This window comes from Sarcophilus harrisii, chromosome 1, assembly GCF_902635505.1.
Source record: "Sarcophilus harrisii chromosome 1, mSarHar1.11, whole genome shotgun sequence".
Lineage (NCBI taxonomy): Eukaryota > Metazoa > Chordata > Mammalia > Dasyuromorphia > Dasyuridae > Sarcophilus > Sarcophilus harrisii.
The window spans coordinates 353,755,619-353,775,000 of NC_045426.1; the positions used below are offsets into that span (position 1 = coordinate 353,755,619).

Sequence of the window (19,382 nt, forward strand, 5' to 3'; positions counted from 1 at the left end):
ATATTGGATTCATTAACTTTGTTTAAAAAAAACAAAACATTTTTTTTAAAAAACCACACACAAAAAAACCATACATGAATCCACAAATCTAAACTTGACAGAGAAGGTTCATAATGGCCTATGCTTATTCCACAAAAGCATAGATGTTCATGACAGTCATGTAAACTACTCTCTATCATTAAATAATAATGATAATAATATGGCAGAATTTTATAACAGATATAATAGATGTTATTCTATTGCTTGAAGTCATACTCAAAAAGAGCAAAGACTTTTATTAGACTACTTTTCTAATGCACTACTAAATTCTTCCAATGCAATGTGAAACAAAAATGGGAAAAAAAATATATTAGTTAGCAGTTTAAGGGATATACTTTACAAACAGGAGAAATCTTGTTAGATTGATTAGCAGAGCTAGCCCACAATGAAGTTTGCAAATCAGAAGATGATTGAAGCACATTTGTTAATAAAAACAAGAATAAAGCTACATCAAAGCACTGGAGAAACAAAGACAAGCAAAAGGTAGTTTCTGCTGTCAAGGAACTCCATTTCAATCCATCTTAATAGTAATACTAACACTATTATTAATAATAAAAATAATAACAACAATAGCAACAATAACAATAAAAGAGAAGAGGGAAAGAAGATTTAAACTATATGATCTTCAAGGTGCCATTTACCTCTAAAAGTCAATAAATTCCAAAAGATGAATGTAATGGGAGGCTTTCCAATAAATGCCAGCTCCATACCAACACCAAACTATCAATAAAACTCAAGATTCCCATAGTGGTATCTGTAAAACTATTACCTGTCTAAAATGTCAAATATAAATGATAATTGTTGCCAACTCATTCATTTTTCATTTTATTTCCCATTCATTTTTCATTTTATAGGCAGGTGATAGAGAGACCATCTTAGAGTCAGGAAGACCTGAACTCCAGGCACATTTCTAACATATTAGTCAAGTAACCAAAATTTAACCATTTACGTGCTCTAAAACTAAGTTACAGCGAAAGTGCTGACCTGTACTGGGAGGACTCTCCCTCATTTCTCATGTGGCTACATTACTTTCAGATTTCTCTGATTCTGGTACCTTTCCTCTATGGCAAGTAGCTTTCCCTTCCCCCACCTTCAGCTTTTTTTTGTGTACTGTACGCCCCAGGAAGACAGGGGCTGTCTCTCAGTTTTTTATATTTATATCCTCAGCATTTAAAAGAATGCCCACAGTGTTTAATGTTTTTAATATCTTTAATATCTTTCTCAGGTAGATAATATTAGTAATATTATCTGCAAATGCAGAAAAAGAGGCAAAGAAATGAAATCACAATGCTAGTAAAAAGAGAATGTAAAGAAGCCAGAATTCTCAATATTCCCAAGGAAAAAAAAAAGTTTGAAATATGCCCAACATCTCCTCTAATCAATGCCAATTGAATTCTACATATCATATGCAAACACACAAAATAAAAACCCTTTCCTACAAAAATATAGATGTTTTCTCTTCAAGCAATTCTAGCCCAAAGTCCCTTATGAACTAGATAGTCTGCTGCATCTGACACAAAAATACACTACCCAGACATTCTTGAGGCAAGATAGATAAGGTTCATGTATTGGATAAAGGCAGTACCAGGTCTTAATCTTCTTTTCTATTCTTAAGTCATATGATTTCCAATCATGAGAATGTAGAAATTAGTCTTAACACTGATCAAGTGACAGTAACTGGAAACCATGAATATACAGTATAATTATCACTTGGCAAACTAAAGCATAATCTCTGTTACCATGGAAACAAAAAATCAGCTTATATAAAAAAAAGCTTTCAAAAAGTTAACATTTTAATATATTTCATAGTTTCCATATAAGACTTCTAAAACTTCTAAGTGGAAACTACACTGCACTTGTTAAAGTCAGATGAGCAGTAAAGAGGATCCAGAAAATTCAACTATGTAATAATCACTAAACAACAAATCAAGGAAGAATAATAGTAGTAAATTGAAAATCCCTAGAAATGCACTGGATTAGTGTCAATATAAACAAAGGAAAGAAAAAAAATTAACACCTTCCAGAAATCACTTCCTCCATTTCTTCAAAGAAATGGCTTATTCAGGGGTTAGAGTTGCAGGGAAATTAAAAAGCCCAGAGGAAAAACAAACACCATAGCTATGGTCATTAAACAGCATACACAAAATATACACAAAAACTATCACAATTGATCTCTTCATTTACACATAATGGCTCCCACCAATATCATCTTTGAATATCAAAGATCACAATCAAGAAATTACACTTATCTGATCAGTAATGTGACCAAGAATGATAAGAAAATTAAAAAAAATAGAAGAGGTGATAGTTAACACTGTACACACAACACATCCTTTCTAAAGTGTTAACAGTATTACCCTGAATGCTAACAAAACTGTGAGTACTACTGCTACTTTTATGATATGATTTAAGTTATTTTCATTACTGCCATGAACTTAGGCCAAGTTTTTGTCCATCTTCCCTACAGACCAGAAACCAAAGGAGTTACAGGTCTATCTTTGAATTCTTGCAAATCACTAATAGATGGAACTCATTCATAAAAACAATGTTAAGAATGTTAATCATAATCTCCCTGGAAGGGAAAGCACAAAAGTGTCTTATTGATCTTTCAATGGAAAGATCTATTTTTACCTGTTATCTAATTTTCTTATACTAAATACAACAGAAAAGCACATTTAATCTTTTCTAGAGTAAACAACTTCATTTGCATCAACAGTTTCTCAAAGAATTGGTTTTCCATACTTTTAAAAACATTTGTTTTTCCTTAACTCTCCTTTTTCATCCAAAACTAAATACAATGCTCTAATTACAAAATTTTACAAATGGGCCACATTAAAACTACATGCCTTTCTCTCCATTTCAATAAATCATTAATCCTTCTCTTTAACAGCAAAGCATTGCTGATTCACAAGCAGCTTTTCACATCATAGGATCTTCTAACTATGCTTTTTTATCTTGGCACAATTGTTCCACATTTGATATTGATATTTTGTTTTTTAGTATCTTAAAAGGAGTACCCTTTTGATCTGGGAGATCATTTTTTCCAATCTGTCAAGATCTTTGAAATTTTATTCATGTCTTCCTAAATAATAAGTAACCTCAAAATTATTTATCATTATCAGAAATTCTGATAAGCATAATCTTGATTTCTAGTTTATCATCTCATACATGACACAATAAAATATATTCTCACCTACACTGTCAGTGAAATCCTGATAACTAAAATTTCAGGTGTAACCTTTACAATAGTTTTCTATACACCTAATAATGGCATGGAGTGTGATAATGAAACAATTTATGTATTTATATATATATTTTATATATGTAGGTTTATATTGAGGGAAAAGTTGCAATTATTTTTAATGTGGCAAAATTCATCTATCCAAATGAGACTTTTCCCCTTCAAATCATTTCATTAGGAGAAAACATATTAATACTAATGATACAGCCATTGCTCAAAATTTCTTTCAAAATTCTCTTTTGGAACTGTTGTATCACTTTCCTTTGAATGCCTTCATGGCAACAAAATCTGATTTTTGAAAGTAGCCAAGAATTATTCAGAGCCAAGTCTGATGAATAAGGTAAGTGATCAAGCTGAAAAATATGACTATTATTCAAATGTCATTTTACATAATACATACTGTGAGCCAAAGCTAGTCTTTTTTCATCATACACTCTCTCAAGTGCTTAACTATCAGTCCAAATGATTGCCTGATCTTGTGAAATAAATTCTTTTTTTTTTTTACCAGTAGATGTTAAATATATTTAAATATAAATTAGATACACAATAAGTATACATGACCAAACCGTTATTTTGCTGTACAAAAAGAATCAGACTCTGAAATATTGTACAATTAGCCTGTGAAGGAAATCAAAAATGCAGGTGTGCATAAATATAGGGATTGGGAATTCAATGTAATGGTTTTTAGTCATCTCCCAAAGTTCTTTCTCTGGGCGTAGCTGGTTCAGTTCATTACTGCTCCATTGGAAATGATTTGGTTGATCTCATTGCTGAGGATGGCCAGGTCCATCAGAATTGGTCATCATATAGTATTGTTGTTGAAGTATATAATGATCTCCTGGTCCTGCTCAGTGAAATAAATTCTACAAGAACTATGCCATAATGGTGTGAAAAAGCAATCAATAGTGATTTCACTTATGATTTTGGTATCTGGATTTTCTATCTCACAGATAGCACAATTTTCTATTGAAGACTTATATGGAAAATACCATGTTGGCCTCATTAGTGGCCATTAGTCAATTTAAATTTAATTCAAGCCATCATTCTTGAAGTTTTCTATTTAATCTTTAAAAGTGTAGGATTTATCGGACCAGTTTCACTTGTGCAGTAATGAAGAGAACCATCTACACCCAGAGAGAGAACCATGGGAACAGAGGGTGGAACATAACATAGCATTGTCACTCTGTTATTATTTGCCTGCATTTTGTTTCTTTTTTCTCAGTTTTTCTTTTTCTTCCTTCTTGATCTGATTTTTCTTGAGCAACCGGATGGCTGTGTAAATATATACACACATATTGGATCTGGCATGTATTTCGACATATTTGACATGTATTGGACTGCCTGCTGGGTGAGGGAGGAGATGGGGGGAAGAAGGGGAAAATTTGCAGCAAGGGGTTATTCAGGGGTTAATGTTGGAAAGATTACCCATGCATATGCTTTGTGAATAAAAAGCTTTAATAAAATAAATAAATAAATAAAGTTATAGGATTCAGAAGTGAAAGAAATCTTAGAAATCAAGTTCAACATCCTCATTTTATAAATGAAGAAACTAAGGTCAAAAAAAGTGTCCTTCTCAGCCCTAAATCATATCAAACAATAGCGGTAAAGCCTAAATGTAAACTCAGATCTTCTCAGTCTAAGTCTAGAACTCTTTCCACTAAACCACATTGTTTCATTATTAACATTTTCATCAGTCCTATGGATGCTTCATAAATCATGATAAACATCTTTTCTAATTTTTAAAAATTTGTATTTTCTAATTTGTCAAAAATTCTTATTCAAGTCTTAACTTCATCTGTATGCCATATCATCTGCAAATTGGCATGAACTCACATAAAAGTGCCTATTTTAAAAAAATTAAATAAGCTACTCATTTCTGTGTTTATACAACACATGCATTTCTCTAAGTCCCTACAGTTGATAAGCACAATACTGGCCAACCTTAAAATATAGCTGCAACTTCCTTCTGGAGGCAAAGAACTAGAAATTGGGGGGATGTCCATCAATTGAAGAAGAATGGCTGAATAAACTGTTATGTAATTGTGATTGAATACTCTTATTCAATAAGAAATAATAAGTAGGATGTTCTCAGAAAAACCTGGAAAGACTTCCATGAATTGATGCAAAGTAAAATGTACTTTGTACAAAGTAACAGCAATATTGTAAGATGATCAGAAATACAATGATTCATGACAACTATGAAAGTATTTATGATGGAAAATGCTTTCCATATATAGAGAAAGAACTGATGATGTCTGAATGGAAATTTTAAGCATCCTTTTTTTTTTCTTTTTGGTCTATGTTTTCTGTCGCATGACTAATTATAGAAATGCTTTGCATGACCAGTTCTGATGGACCTGGCCATCCTCAGCAACGAGATCAACCAAATCATTTCCAATGGAGCAGTAATGAACTGAACCAGCTACGCCCAGAGAAGGAACTCTGGGAGATGACTAAAAACCATTACATTGAATTCCCAATCCCTATATTCATGCCTACCTGCATTTTTTATTTCCTTCACAAGCTAATTGTACAATATTTCAGAGTCTGATTCTTTTTGTACAGCAAAATAACATTTTGGTCATGTATACTTATTGTGTATCTAATTTATATTTTAATGTATTTAACATCTACTGGTCATCCTGCCATCTAGGGGAGGGAGTGGGGGGTAAGAGGTGAAAAATTGGAACAAGAGGTTTGGCAATTGTTAATGCTGTAAAGTTACCCATGCATATAACCTGTAAATAAAAGGCTATTAAATTAAAAAAAGAAAAAGAAAGAAACTGGAAAAAGAAGAAAAAATAAATAAAATAAAAGTTCCAAGGAACACCAAAAAAAAAAAAAAACCAAAGTAGTCATCATTTTATTAGAGATACACATCAAAAAATAACATGTTTGTCAACTTTAACACAATAAAGAAAATTTAAAAATAAAACCTTATTTTTCTGACTTTCCAGTGATGTCATGGGAACTCAAAGAAATGTCCTTTTATTTGTAGCCAGTCATTTATCACTGAAGAAATTTATCTTTTAATTTTTTTTGCTTCTGTAGAATTTTGTTAACTGACTGCTTGATTGTGTGAAACAGAAATTAAAATGAATGGTCTATACCCATAACCATTGTTTTTATTCTTTTGTATAGAAACATTATTTCATTTTATTTTTTTAAAATAGTCAAATTTCAATCATTTTGTACCAAGGCAGATATTCTGATTCTCACTAGATCCTCAATAACTTTCAGGTTTTTTTTAATGAAAATTTAATAAGAGCAGTTAATGAATCTCACAATTGGTTAAGTTAATCTATCTCCACAATGCAATAAGACTCACGATCACTGAAAAAAATCAAAAGGTCGGCAACAGAATTGTTAAAGTGTCAGATCCACCAAGTTGAAAAAAACATTCTCTTATAGTAACACTTTAATATCTTTCTCATGGCTCTTTTCTATGATTTAATCTTATATCCTGCTAATAAACATTAAGATTTAGAATAGAGAAAATAAAACAGAAATGTCAACTATAATTAAGCAATTTCCCAATTATCTTTTATTCCAAAACACTCTTGCAAGAAAGGTTAAGAAATAAGGACTTACAATAATTTTTTAAAAAATATTTGTAGTAGGAACTGTTAGTGTTTTTATAAGAAAAAAAAATGCCATCTGAAAAAGAGATAGCTATATCTAAAGGACACAAGTGATACCTTGTATACTTACTTCCAATTCTAAGGAAAGATCCCAGAGACATATTTGTCCATCATGACACCCTGTTACAATTGTAGCCCCATCATCCATTAAAAGCACAGCTGAGATGCAATGTGTTGGTGCTTTACGGCCCCAAAGAACAATTGGTAGAACAAGGCTATTTCCTGCCATTTTGCTTCCACACCTGAAAAATTCATAAAGACAATTTTAAGTACTTATTGTTAAAAAAAAAAAAAAAAAATATATATATATATATATATATATATATATATTCCATCAGAAGATCCCTACATATCTACAATTTCATGACAAAGTCTAGCCACATAAATCACACAATTTGAAAATCACCACTTTACCTTAGTAGCAAAATTTGGCCAAATGTTTACGTCTATACAAACATAATTCTTCACATACAACTTTAGCCTTTGTTTTACTCAAACAATGACGAAACGAAAATCAACTCTCTCTAAATGATTATTACTCTCAAATCAATTGACTGACATTTTATATACAGAGTCTAGATAAAGAAACATATAGGAGTCCTTTTAGCAGAAGAACACAATGCTGTATATAATAGTCAAATGTACTACACCTACATTTTTTCTTAAAGGTTTTTCTTTGTTACAAGGAACAATACAATGCAGGGAAGGGGCTGGGGGCAGGGAGCAAGAGGGATGAAGGGTTGTGGGGTTTTTTTCCTGCTTCATCTTCATGCAAGGTCAAAAGGCAAACAAAAATATATACTTTTTTAAAAGTCAATTTTAAAAAGTATTTTGTTTAGTTTGTTTCAATGCTTTGTTGATAGCACTGGGTTCCCTTAAGGAGAAGCAAAAACATTCAGAAGAGTTTAGACTAACTGTAAAACCATACATGTAAAACCAAGTGGCTAAAAGACATCTTTTGCTGCTTGCTGGGGGGCGGGGGGGGGGGGGGGGAAGGGGGACGGGGGGGGAGGGGGGGGGGGGGGGGGGGGGAAGAAAGGTTTTACAAAGGTAAATGCTGAAAACTATCTTTGCATATAAAGAAAAATTTTAAAAAATTAAAAAAAGAATATCTGTTGTGTGATTTCTGATGTGTAGTTGGACCAACTGATTCATCAACATATATACAAAGATTGAAAACAGAAAATGAGCACTAATGGTGGAGTAGGTTATCCTTGAAATTTGTGCAATGCTTTTAAGAACCTCAATATCCCTTCTGAAAATTCTTGTAATGAATAGGAGAGAGAGGAGTACATTCAGTTCCTAGTCCTTATCTATTCAGAGAATACATAAAGATCAGAGCCTTAAACCTGCTACTACATCCAGAAAGCAATGGCAGCAAACTTGTAGTTTCAGCCAGAAATTTCAGGAGGAGTCAGAGCCTGGGACCAACCATCTCATTCAAGGCTATGAAAGAGCAGAATCTACAACTAACAGGATGTCAATTCATGACAGAAGAGGATATAAGCTGAACTCCACCAGCATCCCTGCTTAGCTATGATACCTAGCACTATAGGAGTGACAAGAATACTTAGATCACAGGTTCAATGGCCCTCTCCATTACATCACTGCTTCCTCAATAACCCAGACCAATAATGTGAAAGGCAACAGGGCCAAGAAGCCATTCTCAATCAGAATTGTTGGCCACCCTACTCCAGACTGTGCACTAAAAACATAGCATGGCTTCTTCTTTTTCTTCTTCTTTTTTTTTTTTTTTTTTTTTTTTTTTTTTTAAATTAAAGCTTTTTATTTACAAAACATATACCTGGGTAATTTTTTAACAATGACCCTTGCAAAACTTTCTGTTCCAAATTTTCCCCTCCTTCCCCCAATCCCCTCTCCTAATTTGGCAGGTAATCCAATATATGTTAAATATGTTAAAATATATGTTAAATCTTATATATGTATACATATTTATACAGTTATCTTGCTGCACAAGAAAAAACCAGGTAAAGAAGAAAAAAAAAAAAAAAACCCTGATAAAGAAAACAAAATGCAAGCAAACATCAACAGAAAGAGTGAAAATTCTATGTTATGATTCACATTCAGTTCCCACAGCCCTCTCTCTGGGTGTATATGGCTCTCTTTATCACCGAACAATTGGAATTGGTTTGAATCCCTCAGAATTGATCATAATATAGTCTTATTGTTGCCATGTATAATGATCTTCTGTTTCTGCTCATTTCATTTAGCATCAGTTCATGTAAGTTTCTGACAGTCTCTCTGAAATCATCCTGTTGGTCGTTTCTTACAGAATAATAATATTCCATAACATTCATATACAATAATTTATTCAGCCATTCTTCAATTGGTGGGTATCCATTCAGTTTCTAGTTTCTTGCCACTACAGAAAGGGCTGCCACAAACATTTTTGCACATGTAAGTCCCTTTCTCTCCTTTAAGATCTCTTTGGGAAATAAGGCCAGTAGAAACACTGCTGGGTCAAAGGGTATGCACAGTCTGATAACTTTTGAGCATAGTTCCAAATTGCTCTTCAAAATGGTTGGATTCGTTCACAATTCCACGAACAATAGAATGGCTTCTTTATAGGCCCTCCAGTCACCTTGGGTTCAACACTGAAGGATCCTAGGGAAAATTCTTACAACTAGATAGCCAACACAAATTCAAAACAAAAAGCAAATGAAAATCTTTGCCTGTTGTTTTTAGCAAAAAACTTAAAACATAATTAAGAGAAAATGTGTAATACAACAAAGAAATACACTGCTTATTAAACAGAATCTTAAAGTAAAATTCTATAAGGTATATCTATAGGCTGCAAAAAAGGAATCACTAGATAAAGAAAAATTGACAAAGAGGTAAAAGTTTGAATATTGAGATAATCTATCAGAGAAGACAAAAAAAGGGATTTTTAAAAAAAATTAAATAAGCAATATGACAAGAAAAAATAACAGAAAAATAAGCAAAAAACTTTAAAGTAGCTAGTGTGGTGTTCTTTTTCTAAAACACAGCCAGGTGATAAAAGTTCAGATCTTTTATTGTGACCTTCAATATAGCCCGGTTAGCTCAGAGCCTATCTCTCTGCTTGGTTCCAAGAGATCTTGCAGCTTGGTCCTTGGCTTCTGCCTCTGCTTTCTTCAGCCTCCAGCCAGCACCAAGTTGGAAAATGCAATGAATCTCTCTTGCCTCGAAGATAGGGCTTGTAGGCTTCCTCCCAGAGTACTCCTCTCCGACCCCAGTCAATGTTCCAGAGAAAATCTCTCAGTGGCTCACTGGAGCTGTATTTATGCTACTTCTCTGAGAGTGGGATTGTAGAATATCTCCTACCATGTTCTCTGGCCCTAAGAGCTTCAAGGGAGGTGTGAATTTAGATATCTCTTTCTAAACCCTGAAATCTCCCAAACATGTGAACTCCAATGAGTACTTAAATATTTCTTGCTTCTATGAGCTCTCTAAAGGTGTGAACACAAGAATCGTTTCTATCAGTTGTACTTAGTACTTTGTTTCAAGTTCGGCCCCAAATATCTCCTTCCAAGATCAAATGAATCATTGAACCATGCCAAATTAGATAATTATTGTGTCTATCAACTCTAATGGCTTAACACTTTGTAAAGATTCCAACAAGCAAGATGTAAAGGAAACATACAAAAAGCAAGCTTTCTGCATACTACTAAAACCCAGCAGCATTAGATAGGAAAAGAAATTTCATCAAAATACATACAAACTGTATAAAGTTTAAGAATTCATATTAAAGAAAATGCAAAATACTGGGTTTTTTTTTTTAATGTTATAAGAATTTTCTCCAACAAGGACACAGTGGTACTAACATATTTGGATCCTAACATTGCAATACCAAATGTGTTTATATAAAGGATAAAAAAATGTCAATTAAAAGACTTGAAAATGAGAAGGAATTGCTATACCAAATGTGTTTATATAAAGGAGAAAAAAATGTCAATTAAAAGACTTGAAAAAGAGAAGGAATGGAGACTGGTTTAGCTTTGGAAATTGTTAAACTTCATAACTGGCCCCAAGCTTCTAAAGTACAGCTTTTTAATAGAAATATTCTATCCATATTGCTAGATGGCAATAAGATATATAAAACAACAGTGTTAAAAAAAATTACAAATGAACATCATATGGGCAGCAATGTTGGGATGTACAGTTGTTATAAGTTGACCACAATTTATGAGGAACTCTGATGAAGAAAAGAAATAAAAGATGTCATTAATGAAAAATATGAAAAGTGCAAAAAAGGGCTGGTCACAAGACAAGTGATGAGAGGTGGACAGCAAGAGTAATCCTTTGGCACTCTCATATCAGGAGAAAATGAGCAAAGTCTCTAACATGCTATAAGATCAATGGAAAGAGTAAGTAGGCATAGAAGAATTGTGATCTACAACAATGCATGGAACTTATGAATCAATGGGATCACAAATACATTAGAATATCCACACACAAAATATATATATATATTCAGAATTTATGTGAATACAACTAAAACCACTCTTTACAGAAGAAAAAAGTTTAAACTGAAGGGACATGAATTTTTCATGGTTGGACGTGTCAACATAATAAAACTATATTTCAACCTCAATTAATTTACATATTTAATGTTGCAGCAAATTATCAAGGGATTTCTTTATAGAGCTAGTTCAAAACCATAATTTATCTATAGGAACAAAAGGTTAAGAAACTCAAAGGATTTTTAAAAATAGGAATAAAAGAAACCTTACGTTACTAAACCTCAAACAATACCAAAAAGCAATAATTATCTAAATTATTTGGAACTTTAAAAACTTTAAAGTTTTTAACTTTAAAGTTTTTTTTAATGAAACATACTATAAAAAACAAGATCTACTAGCAATCAAATATTGTGGTGTAGTCTTTGATAAATCTTAGGATATAAGCTCTTGAGCTAAGAGCTTCCAAATAAAGAAAATCTTCTGGGTCAACTGAAAAAGAAAAACAAAGCAGCCTCATACTCCTTAAGCAGGAAATTTAGCCACTGAATGTGGGAGTAATTTCACTAAAAGATCACATTTCAAAGAAGATGATATATGCTTTGATAAAGGGGAATTTCCTTATTTAGAATTGCCTACTCCAGTGACATCACAGATCCAGTCCAAAAAAATTATATAAAATTAAAAAACTTTTGCATGGACAGAATTCTTTTAATTAGGAAAAATCCTAGCATGAAATGTCTCTGATTAAACAAATATTCAAAAAATATCAGGTATTGTGATACAGTATAGGAATAAAAACTATTCCCAAAGAGATAAATATTCAAAGGATTAAGAAAAGCATTTTATTTCATAAAATTACAGGTTACATACAAATAAAATTAATGAACTTAAAAATTAGAAAATTAGAAGGGAAGCAATTTCTCTACAATAAGTTTCACCAATAAAATTTATATATTCTAATATGTAAGGGACTTATTTGCTTATAAGAACAAAAACCATTCTCCATGTAATAAATGGTCAAAGTATATGATCAAGCAGTTCTCAAAGAAAGAAATCCAAGCTATCAACAATCATATGAAAAAATGCTGTTAAGTCATTAATAATTACAATAATTTAATAATTACAATAATGTAATGTATCATACTCATCAGGCAAACGATAAAAAAAAAGGAAAATAATAAGTGTTCTTTTGCATGAAAATAAGCACACTAATGCACTACTGGCAGAAACACGGGTTAGACTAGTTCTAAACATTTGATAAAGCAAATCAAAACTATATCAAAAATATCTAAACAGTTCATATGCATACTTTGACACAGAGATACCACTACTAGGTATATGTCCCATTGAGATTAAAAATGAAAAAAAGGCCTATATGTACAAAAATATTTATAGCAATTTAAAACTTAGGGGATGCCCATCAATTGGGAGATGACTGAATAAGTACTAGGATATAAAAATAACAAAATACTATTTTACCATAAGAAATTATTATCAATCAACATCTGCCTATCATATGCCAGACACCATACTAGGTCATAGGGATTCAAGTACAATGAAAAAAATCTCAGAGTTCTTATTCAAAATAGTTTACATCATAATGGGAGAGACACTAAGGTCATATAAAAATATATGCAGTGATTTCACATGTATAATTGATATCAAATTGTTTGCCTTCTCAAGGAGGGAAGAGGGACACAAGGGAGGGAGAGAATTTAAAATTCAAAATGTTTTTCCAATGATGATTAAAAAATGTTTTACATGTAATTGGGAAATATTTAACAAAATAAAAATGCATTAAAAATTAAAAGGTATGTAGCATAAAAAGAAAGTTAATATAAACATACACACACACACACACACACACACACACAAGAAATTAAATGTATGTTGCTAACAGCTGAAACTGGAAGAAGGAAATCAAAAGAATCTTCATGCAGAAGATGGCGTATCTCAAATAAAGACAGGAACTCTATGGAGGTAGGAGAGAATGCATTCCAAGTACATGGGTGATCAGTGCAAAAACACTGAGGCAGGAAATGGACTATTATGAATCGGGAATAAAGAGAAGACTAATTTAGCTATAACATAGAATGAAAAGTGAAAGGAGAGGAAATGAAAAAGTACAGAGAGATGTTTTTAGGAAACTAGAAAAGAAAAGGATGAGAGATAAGAGTTTTAAGGAGAAAAGAGGGAAGATCTAGTAGTGTTTACAAGTAGCAAGGAGATAGTGAAGATCTCAGAGACTGTATAGATGACAGCGAGGACAATTTGTTGGGGAGGAAAAAAGGAAATGGTGCAAAGATTCACTTTATAGTGAGCCTTGGCAAGAAAAAAGGCGAACTCATTTATCAGAGACTGGAAAAGAAAAGGAGATAGTGAAAGATAATGTCAAATGAATATGAGAAACATACAGGAGGACATTTCTCAGTGAATGGTTTCAATTTTTTGTTTAAAGTATGAGGGGAGGTCCTAAAACTGAGACTGAGAGGAATAAATGCTAGGGGAGTCATAAAAAGAGATTAGACCACTTTCAATGGTTATTTCAGTAATTAGAATAGTGAATCAATAAGAAATAAAAGAATTGATTAGTGGCAGTAGCAGACTAGTTGACATTAGATAACACAAAATTTATGAAACCAATCAATGGAAGAGTATACAGCAGTACACTAACAAGAGTGAAAGAGGTGGAAATAATCCAGGGTTGGAATTCAGGAAATTCTAACTGTTCTCACAGGATAAGTAGGGCAAGGAATTTCAAAGTAAACGAAGGGAATGGAGTTGAAATGGTTCACCAAGGGGTTGAGAAAGAAAGGAGACTATGGCCAGTGAATGGGGTAACAGTCTGGGAAAATATTGAAGTATGAAAGGATTCAAGATCATGGTAAAGATGAAAACCAATAAGTTTTTATACTAAAGTATAAGAAATTAATTTTGTAATAGCCAGATAATTAGCAAAACACTTTTTTTTCTATATCTAGAAAGCTAAAAATCAGGCTGACATTGTGGATCTTCTTTCATTTCAATAACATCTTGGAAAAAAAAAAAGATTTTAGAGTCCAAAACAAAGAAATCCAAATGAAGCATAAAATAATGAAAAAAAATTTAATTTTCAAATGTAAAAGATTTTTTAAAAAACATATATTCTATTCCATTTCAATTTATTATATATTTCACTGCTCACAATATATGAGAACTATTTCCTTGAACTCTGTAAGAAATACTATTTAACAAAATTTAAGTTACTATCAAATATGTATTATAGTAATACTTGCTAAGAAAAACTACACAGTACTTATAGTTAATGACAGAATTTATTTCTGATTGTAGAATACAGTGAACATGTTTTTGTTTTTTATCTTATTCAGGCATTAAGAGATCAAAAAGTTATCCCTGGCTACATTAATCAATCAAAAAACACTTCCTCTATCACAGACTCCAAAATATATTTCTTTGCCATGAATAAGTGAATTCTATTTTAAACTGAGTACTTTATTCACTGTAGATTTTTTTTTCCTATTCATTTTTTTTCCTTTCATTTCCTATGATGATCTGGCCTTTGAAGCCAGATAAGGAAAGGACTGCCATAGACAGAGGGAACAAAGATGTAATAAATGTTGGTAGGATGGATAGTGTAAAAGAATAATGAAATAATGATAAACCAGATTTTAAGCTTCCACTTGCAAACATTTTTTCTCACTCTGAAATTAATTAAATTCTCTTTGATCCCTAAATCTCCAGTCTCTGTCCTGCTTTGTTTGATTCTGGCCATTCATAAATTAAAGGTTGGTTCTAATCCAGTTGATGCTAGATGTATTTATGTGCAATGTGGTCTCTCTCAATATAAGTTCTATCCTAGCAAAAGATCATTTCATTCTTTGTACTTGTATTCGGAAAGCTTATTTTAGCACAGTGTCTAATACATAGTGAGTGCTCAATAAATATTTGTTTACTGATTAACAAATTTGTTAACATCAATGCCAAGTACAAGACAGTTAAAATCTGCATTACCTAACTCTGAAATGTTACAATTTATGCTAAACTAACCAAGAATTTTACAATTAAACATTTTATATACCTTACTTTCAGAAAGAAGATATAGAATCTCAGAATCAAAAACTTACAGGTTATTTATTGCAACTATACAATAATTTCCTTTATAATTACAGACAAAACGATCATCTAGTCTTTGCCTGAATATTTCACTTACAATGCTTACCACTTCACAGGACATTTCATTATGCTACTACTACAAAGTACTGATTATTAAAAGCACCTTTTTTTTTATTGAGCCCCAATTCCAGGCAATGATTTCAGTACTGATCTCTCAAAGTATATATAACAAATCTACTTCTTTTATATAACTTCAAATATTTGAAGATCAATATGTTATATGAGTTAGAAGTGAAAAAATATTAGATGCTAAACTAATTCAGTTCCTTCCCACATTTTAATAAGAAAACTGGGAATAATATAATACCAAATCCTTCACATTTTCCTTGATGAAATGTTCTTAATCCCCTTCAACATCCAATTGCCTTCCTCTGAATGTCCTTGTTAGTATCCTTCCTGAAACGAATCCAAAATTGAATCAAATATATTCTGTATTGGTCTTACCAGTACAGCAGAAAGGGCAAATTATTTCTATTAATTATAGTACCACTAACTTTTTAGCACACATAAAACTTTGGTCTTACTGAGATTCATTGAGTCTAGTCAATATATCTAATTATTATTTATATCATTTGCTGTTAGGTAATATCTTCTCATTCTTAAAAACAAACAAGAGATTGAGATTACAAAAAATAAAATAGATTATTTCCAATTACATAAAATTTAAAAGGTTTTATATAAATAAAATCAACACACCTAGAAAAAGAGAACATGATGACTGATAAAAAGATCTTTATCTCAAATCTCTAATAAAGATCTGATATCTAAAATATATAAGTAACACAAATATTTAAAAATAAGAGCCATTTCAGAATAGTTAAGTGAGTATTCCAAAGATGGAAATAAGTAATTTTCAAAAAAGAAAGAGAGAGAAAGAAGAGAAAGAAGAGAAAGAAGGAAGGAAGGAAGGAAGGAAGGAAGGAAGGAAGGAAGGAAGGAAGGAAGGAAGGAAGGAAGGAAGGAAGGAAATTTAAAATCCCAAATTTTAAGTATAACAAAAAAGTATAAGCTAGGATTTCTATGTGCATGTATATAGATACATATAGATGTATATAGATAATTTGTACTAAAAACAAATCTTTCCCAAACAATGATACAACTGAATTTATATAGGATATCAGAGCAAGGGAAAGGAATGAATTAAAAAGTGAGCAAGGCAGAGGTGACCTATTTTTTTCCCCAATAGTAAGTGACAGGATTAAGAATCTTTGTCTACTAAAGGGCATACAAATGTAATTATTTGTTAATTATATTATGCTTCAATTACAATAATTAGTTGATCTGTTTCAGTGAACATTCAGTAAAACAAGTATTTTTAAGCACCTTGTCCTTGGCAATGTTGAAGACAAAAACAAAATAGTCCTTGCCCTCAAAGTACTTGTATTCTACTGAGAGAAGCAATATGTATACATATAAATATAATTCTGAAGGAAGAACACAGATAAATAAGTGGGAAGTATGAAAAGGCTTTTCAGTAGAGTTGTCACTTGGGCTGAGGTCTTGAAGAAAAGCAGTTTCAGGAGACAGGGGATAGCCTAAGCAAAAGCATAGAAGGAAGATGATAGAAGTTCACAAAAGTAAACAGCAAATGGGTCAATTTAGCTTTAAAAAAAGTATGGAAAGGAGTAATGTAAAAAAAAAAAAAAATCAATCTAAAAAGACAAGATAGGAGTTAAATGTGAAAGGCTTTAAAAGCCAAGCTGGAGTTCCTATTTTATCCTAGAAACAATTATTGAAATTTCCTGCACAGAGAAATGACATTATCAAATATGTGCTTCAGGAATATGTATTTAGCAATCTTGTCCTATATCTTGGAGTAAGGAGATAGGATGCTAGAAAACCAATTAGATGGTTACTGAAACAGTGTAGGCAAAAAGTAATATGTGTTTGAACTAAAGTGATGACTCTAGAGTAGAGAAAAGGGCACACATACCAGAGACATTGTAGGTAACTAACATCACATCAGCTGAGAGGATAAGTGCAGGGGAAAATGAAGAGTTAAAAATGACCCTGAGGGCAGTTAAATTGAAAAGTGGATAGAGCACCAGCCTTGAAGCCAGGAGGACCTGAGTTCAAATCTAATATCAGACACTTCCTAGCTGTGTGACCCTGTGCAAGTCACTTAACCCCAATTGCCTCTGGTGAGGAGAGGTATAAATAAATAAATAATGATAATAATGACCCTGAGATTAACCCAAGTGAATTGGTATCAGTAGAATTTTAAATGCAGTCCAGACTGGACTGTTTCGGAAAGATCTAATCTCTAACCTGGCAATGGCCAGAGCTGAACAAATCAGGCTAAGGACAGATGTGTTGGGACACAAAGTAGCAGAATAATTTATGTTAGAATGAGGAAAACAAGTTGTAAGCAAGGAAATCTCCTGAGAAAGACAACTTAATAAACTAGGGTGAGGCAGTGCTTATATATAAAAGTGGGCTGGACTATGACATAATCATTCTTAAGTCTTGAAACAGTTATCATAGCTGGCATTTTGGAGACAATAGAAGAGTCCTTGGGTCCTCTAGAAACAGTCAATGTCTCAAGTCTGAAGAGTCATGATTACTCTGTGAGGTATAAAAAGGGTTTTGTGACAGGAACAGAAGTACAATACAAGGAACAGGGATTGTGAACATGTGATGATGGGTGCTGGGATAGATAGGGAACTAAATCCATCAGTGAACACCTGGTGCTGGTCCAAGCAATGACCAGAGAGTGATATCATACAGCATGCAAAGGATTCCTGTTATGCCAACTCAGGACACAATCTGCTTGCTGGGCTTTAGCTTTGCAAAACAGGGTATCTTCATAATATTTTGATACTGGAAAGAAAATTATTATAGAACAATATGAGAAGTAAAAGCTGTTAGATTTGGGAATTTAGAGATTTGTAGATTATTGAAACAGTTTTATTTTGTTAGATTACAAGGGACTAAGAGTCTGGGTGTAAGAAAATAAGAGTCAAAGAATACATTAGACAGTTTTTTGTAGGAGTTTAGCATAACACCGTGATAAATAAGTAATTAGGCCTTACTGGATTTTTGTTCCTATTTGGTAGCTAATTTGGTACAGATTTTACCTAAAAACTTTAGGACTAACTTTATTAAAGTCAGGCATATTCACTTTATGATAGAAGCCTAAGATCTAAGGGAAAGAGCCAAGAAAAAGTAAAAGAGAAAAGCAGCAAGGCTAAAATCAATCATGGATAGGCAAAGAAAGAAAATTTAAGGAAGCTACCCTAGAAAGAGTGTTAAAAAAGGAGATGAATTCATGACCAGAGCCCAGGAATAAACTTTAAAGATGAAGAGACTAAGGTTCAATGAAATTAAAATTTTTGTCCAATATCTATATATTAGAAGAATGACCTGGAGTTACATATGCAGAGTTAGAATGTAACAGAGTCAATATGAAACCCAGATTTCAATTCCAATGGTTTTCTACTATACCAGGGTAGATGCTTCACTGCCTGCTTAGAATTAGTCAACCTGTATAAAATGCTTCCCATAATATGATATACTTGATCCTATAAAAATCTGAACATATAATCAATCACATAATGGTAAGGACTAAGAAGGGGCCACAGGAAAATTTAATGAGAACTCCATTTACATTCCTGAGGACTGAGAGTAGTAACTGCAAATATGGCAGTAGTTGACCAGACAACTCTTTATTGTTCACCAGTTGTATCCCTTAGATTCATCTGTACCATCATTATTCTCTCCCCAAAAAAGGGGAAAACTAATCAATCAGAAAACTCATCATCTCCTCATGGAGACTGTACCAGCTTTCCTACTCACACTTCATCTGTACCCTCAGTATATTCTGCT

General features: G+C 32.4%; 1 protein-coding gene across 6 annotated transcripts in view; it reads right to left on the minus strand.

The window, feature by feature from the left end:
- Window positions 1-19,382, minus strand: part of WDR7 (WD repeat domain 7) — a 506,900-nt gene that overhangs the window by 481,864 nt on the left and 5,654 nt on the right. For all 6 annotated transcript variants that reach the window (XR_004230845.1, XR_004230846.1, XR_004230847.1 and 3 more), the window contains exon 2: window positions 6,992-7,163. Coding sequence is in view for 3 of the 6 variants with exons in the window: in XM_031945925.1 (XP_031801785.1) it covers window positions 6,992-7,150 (159 nt within the window). In the remaining 3 variants the exon portion in view is untranslated. The remainder of the gene's footprint in view (window positions 1-6,991; window positions 7,164-19,382) is intronic.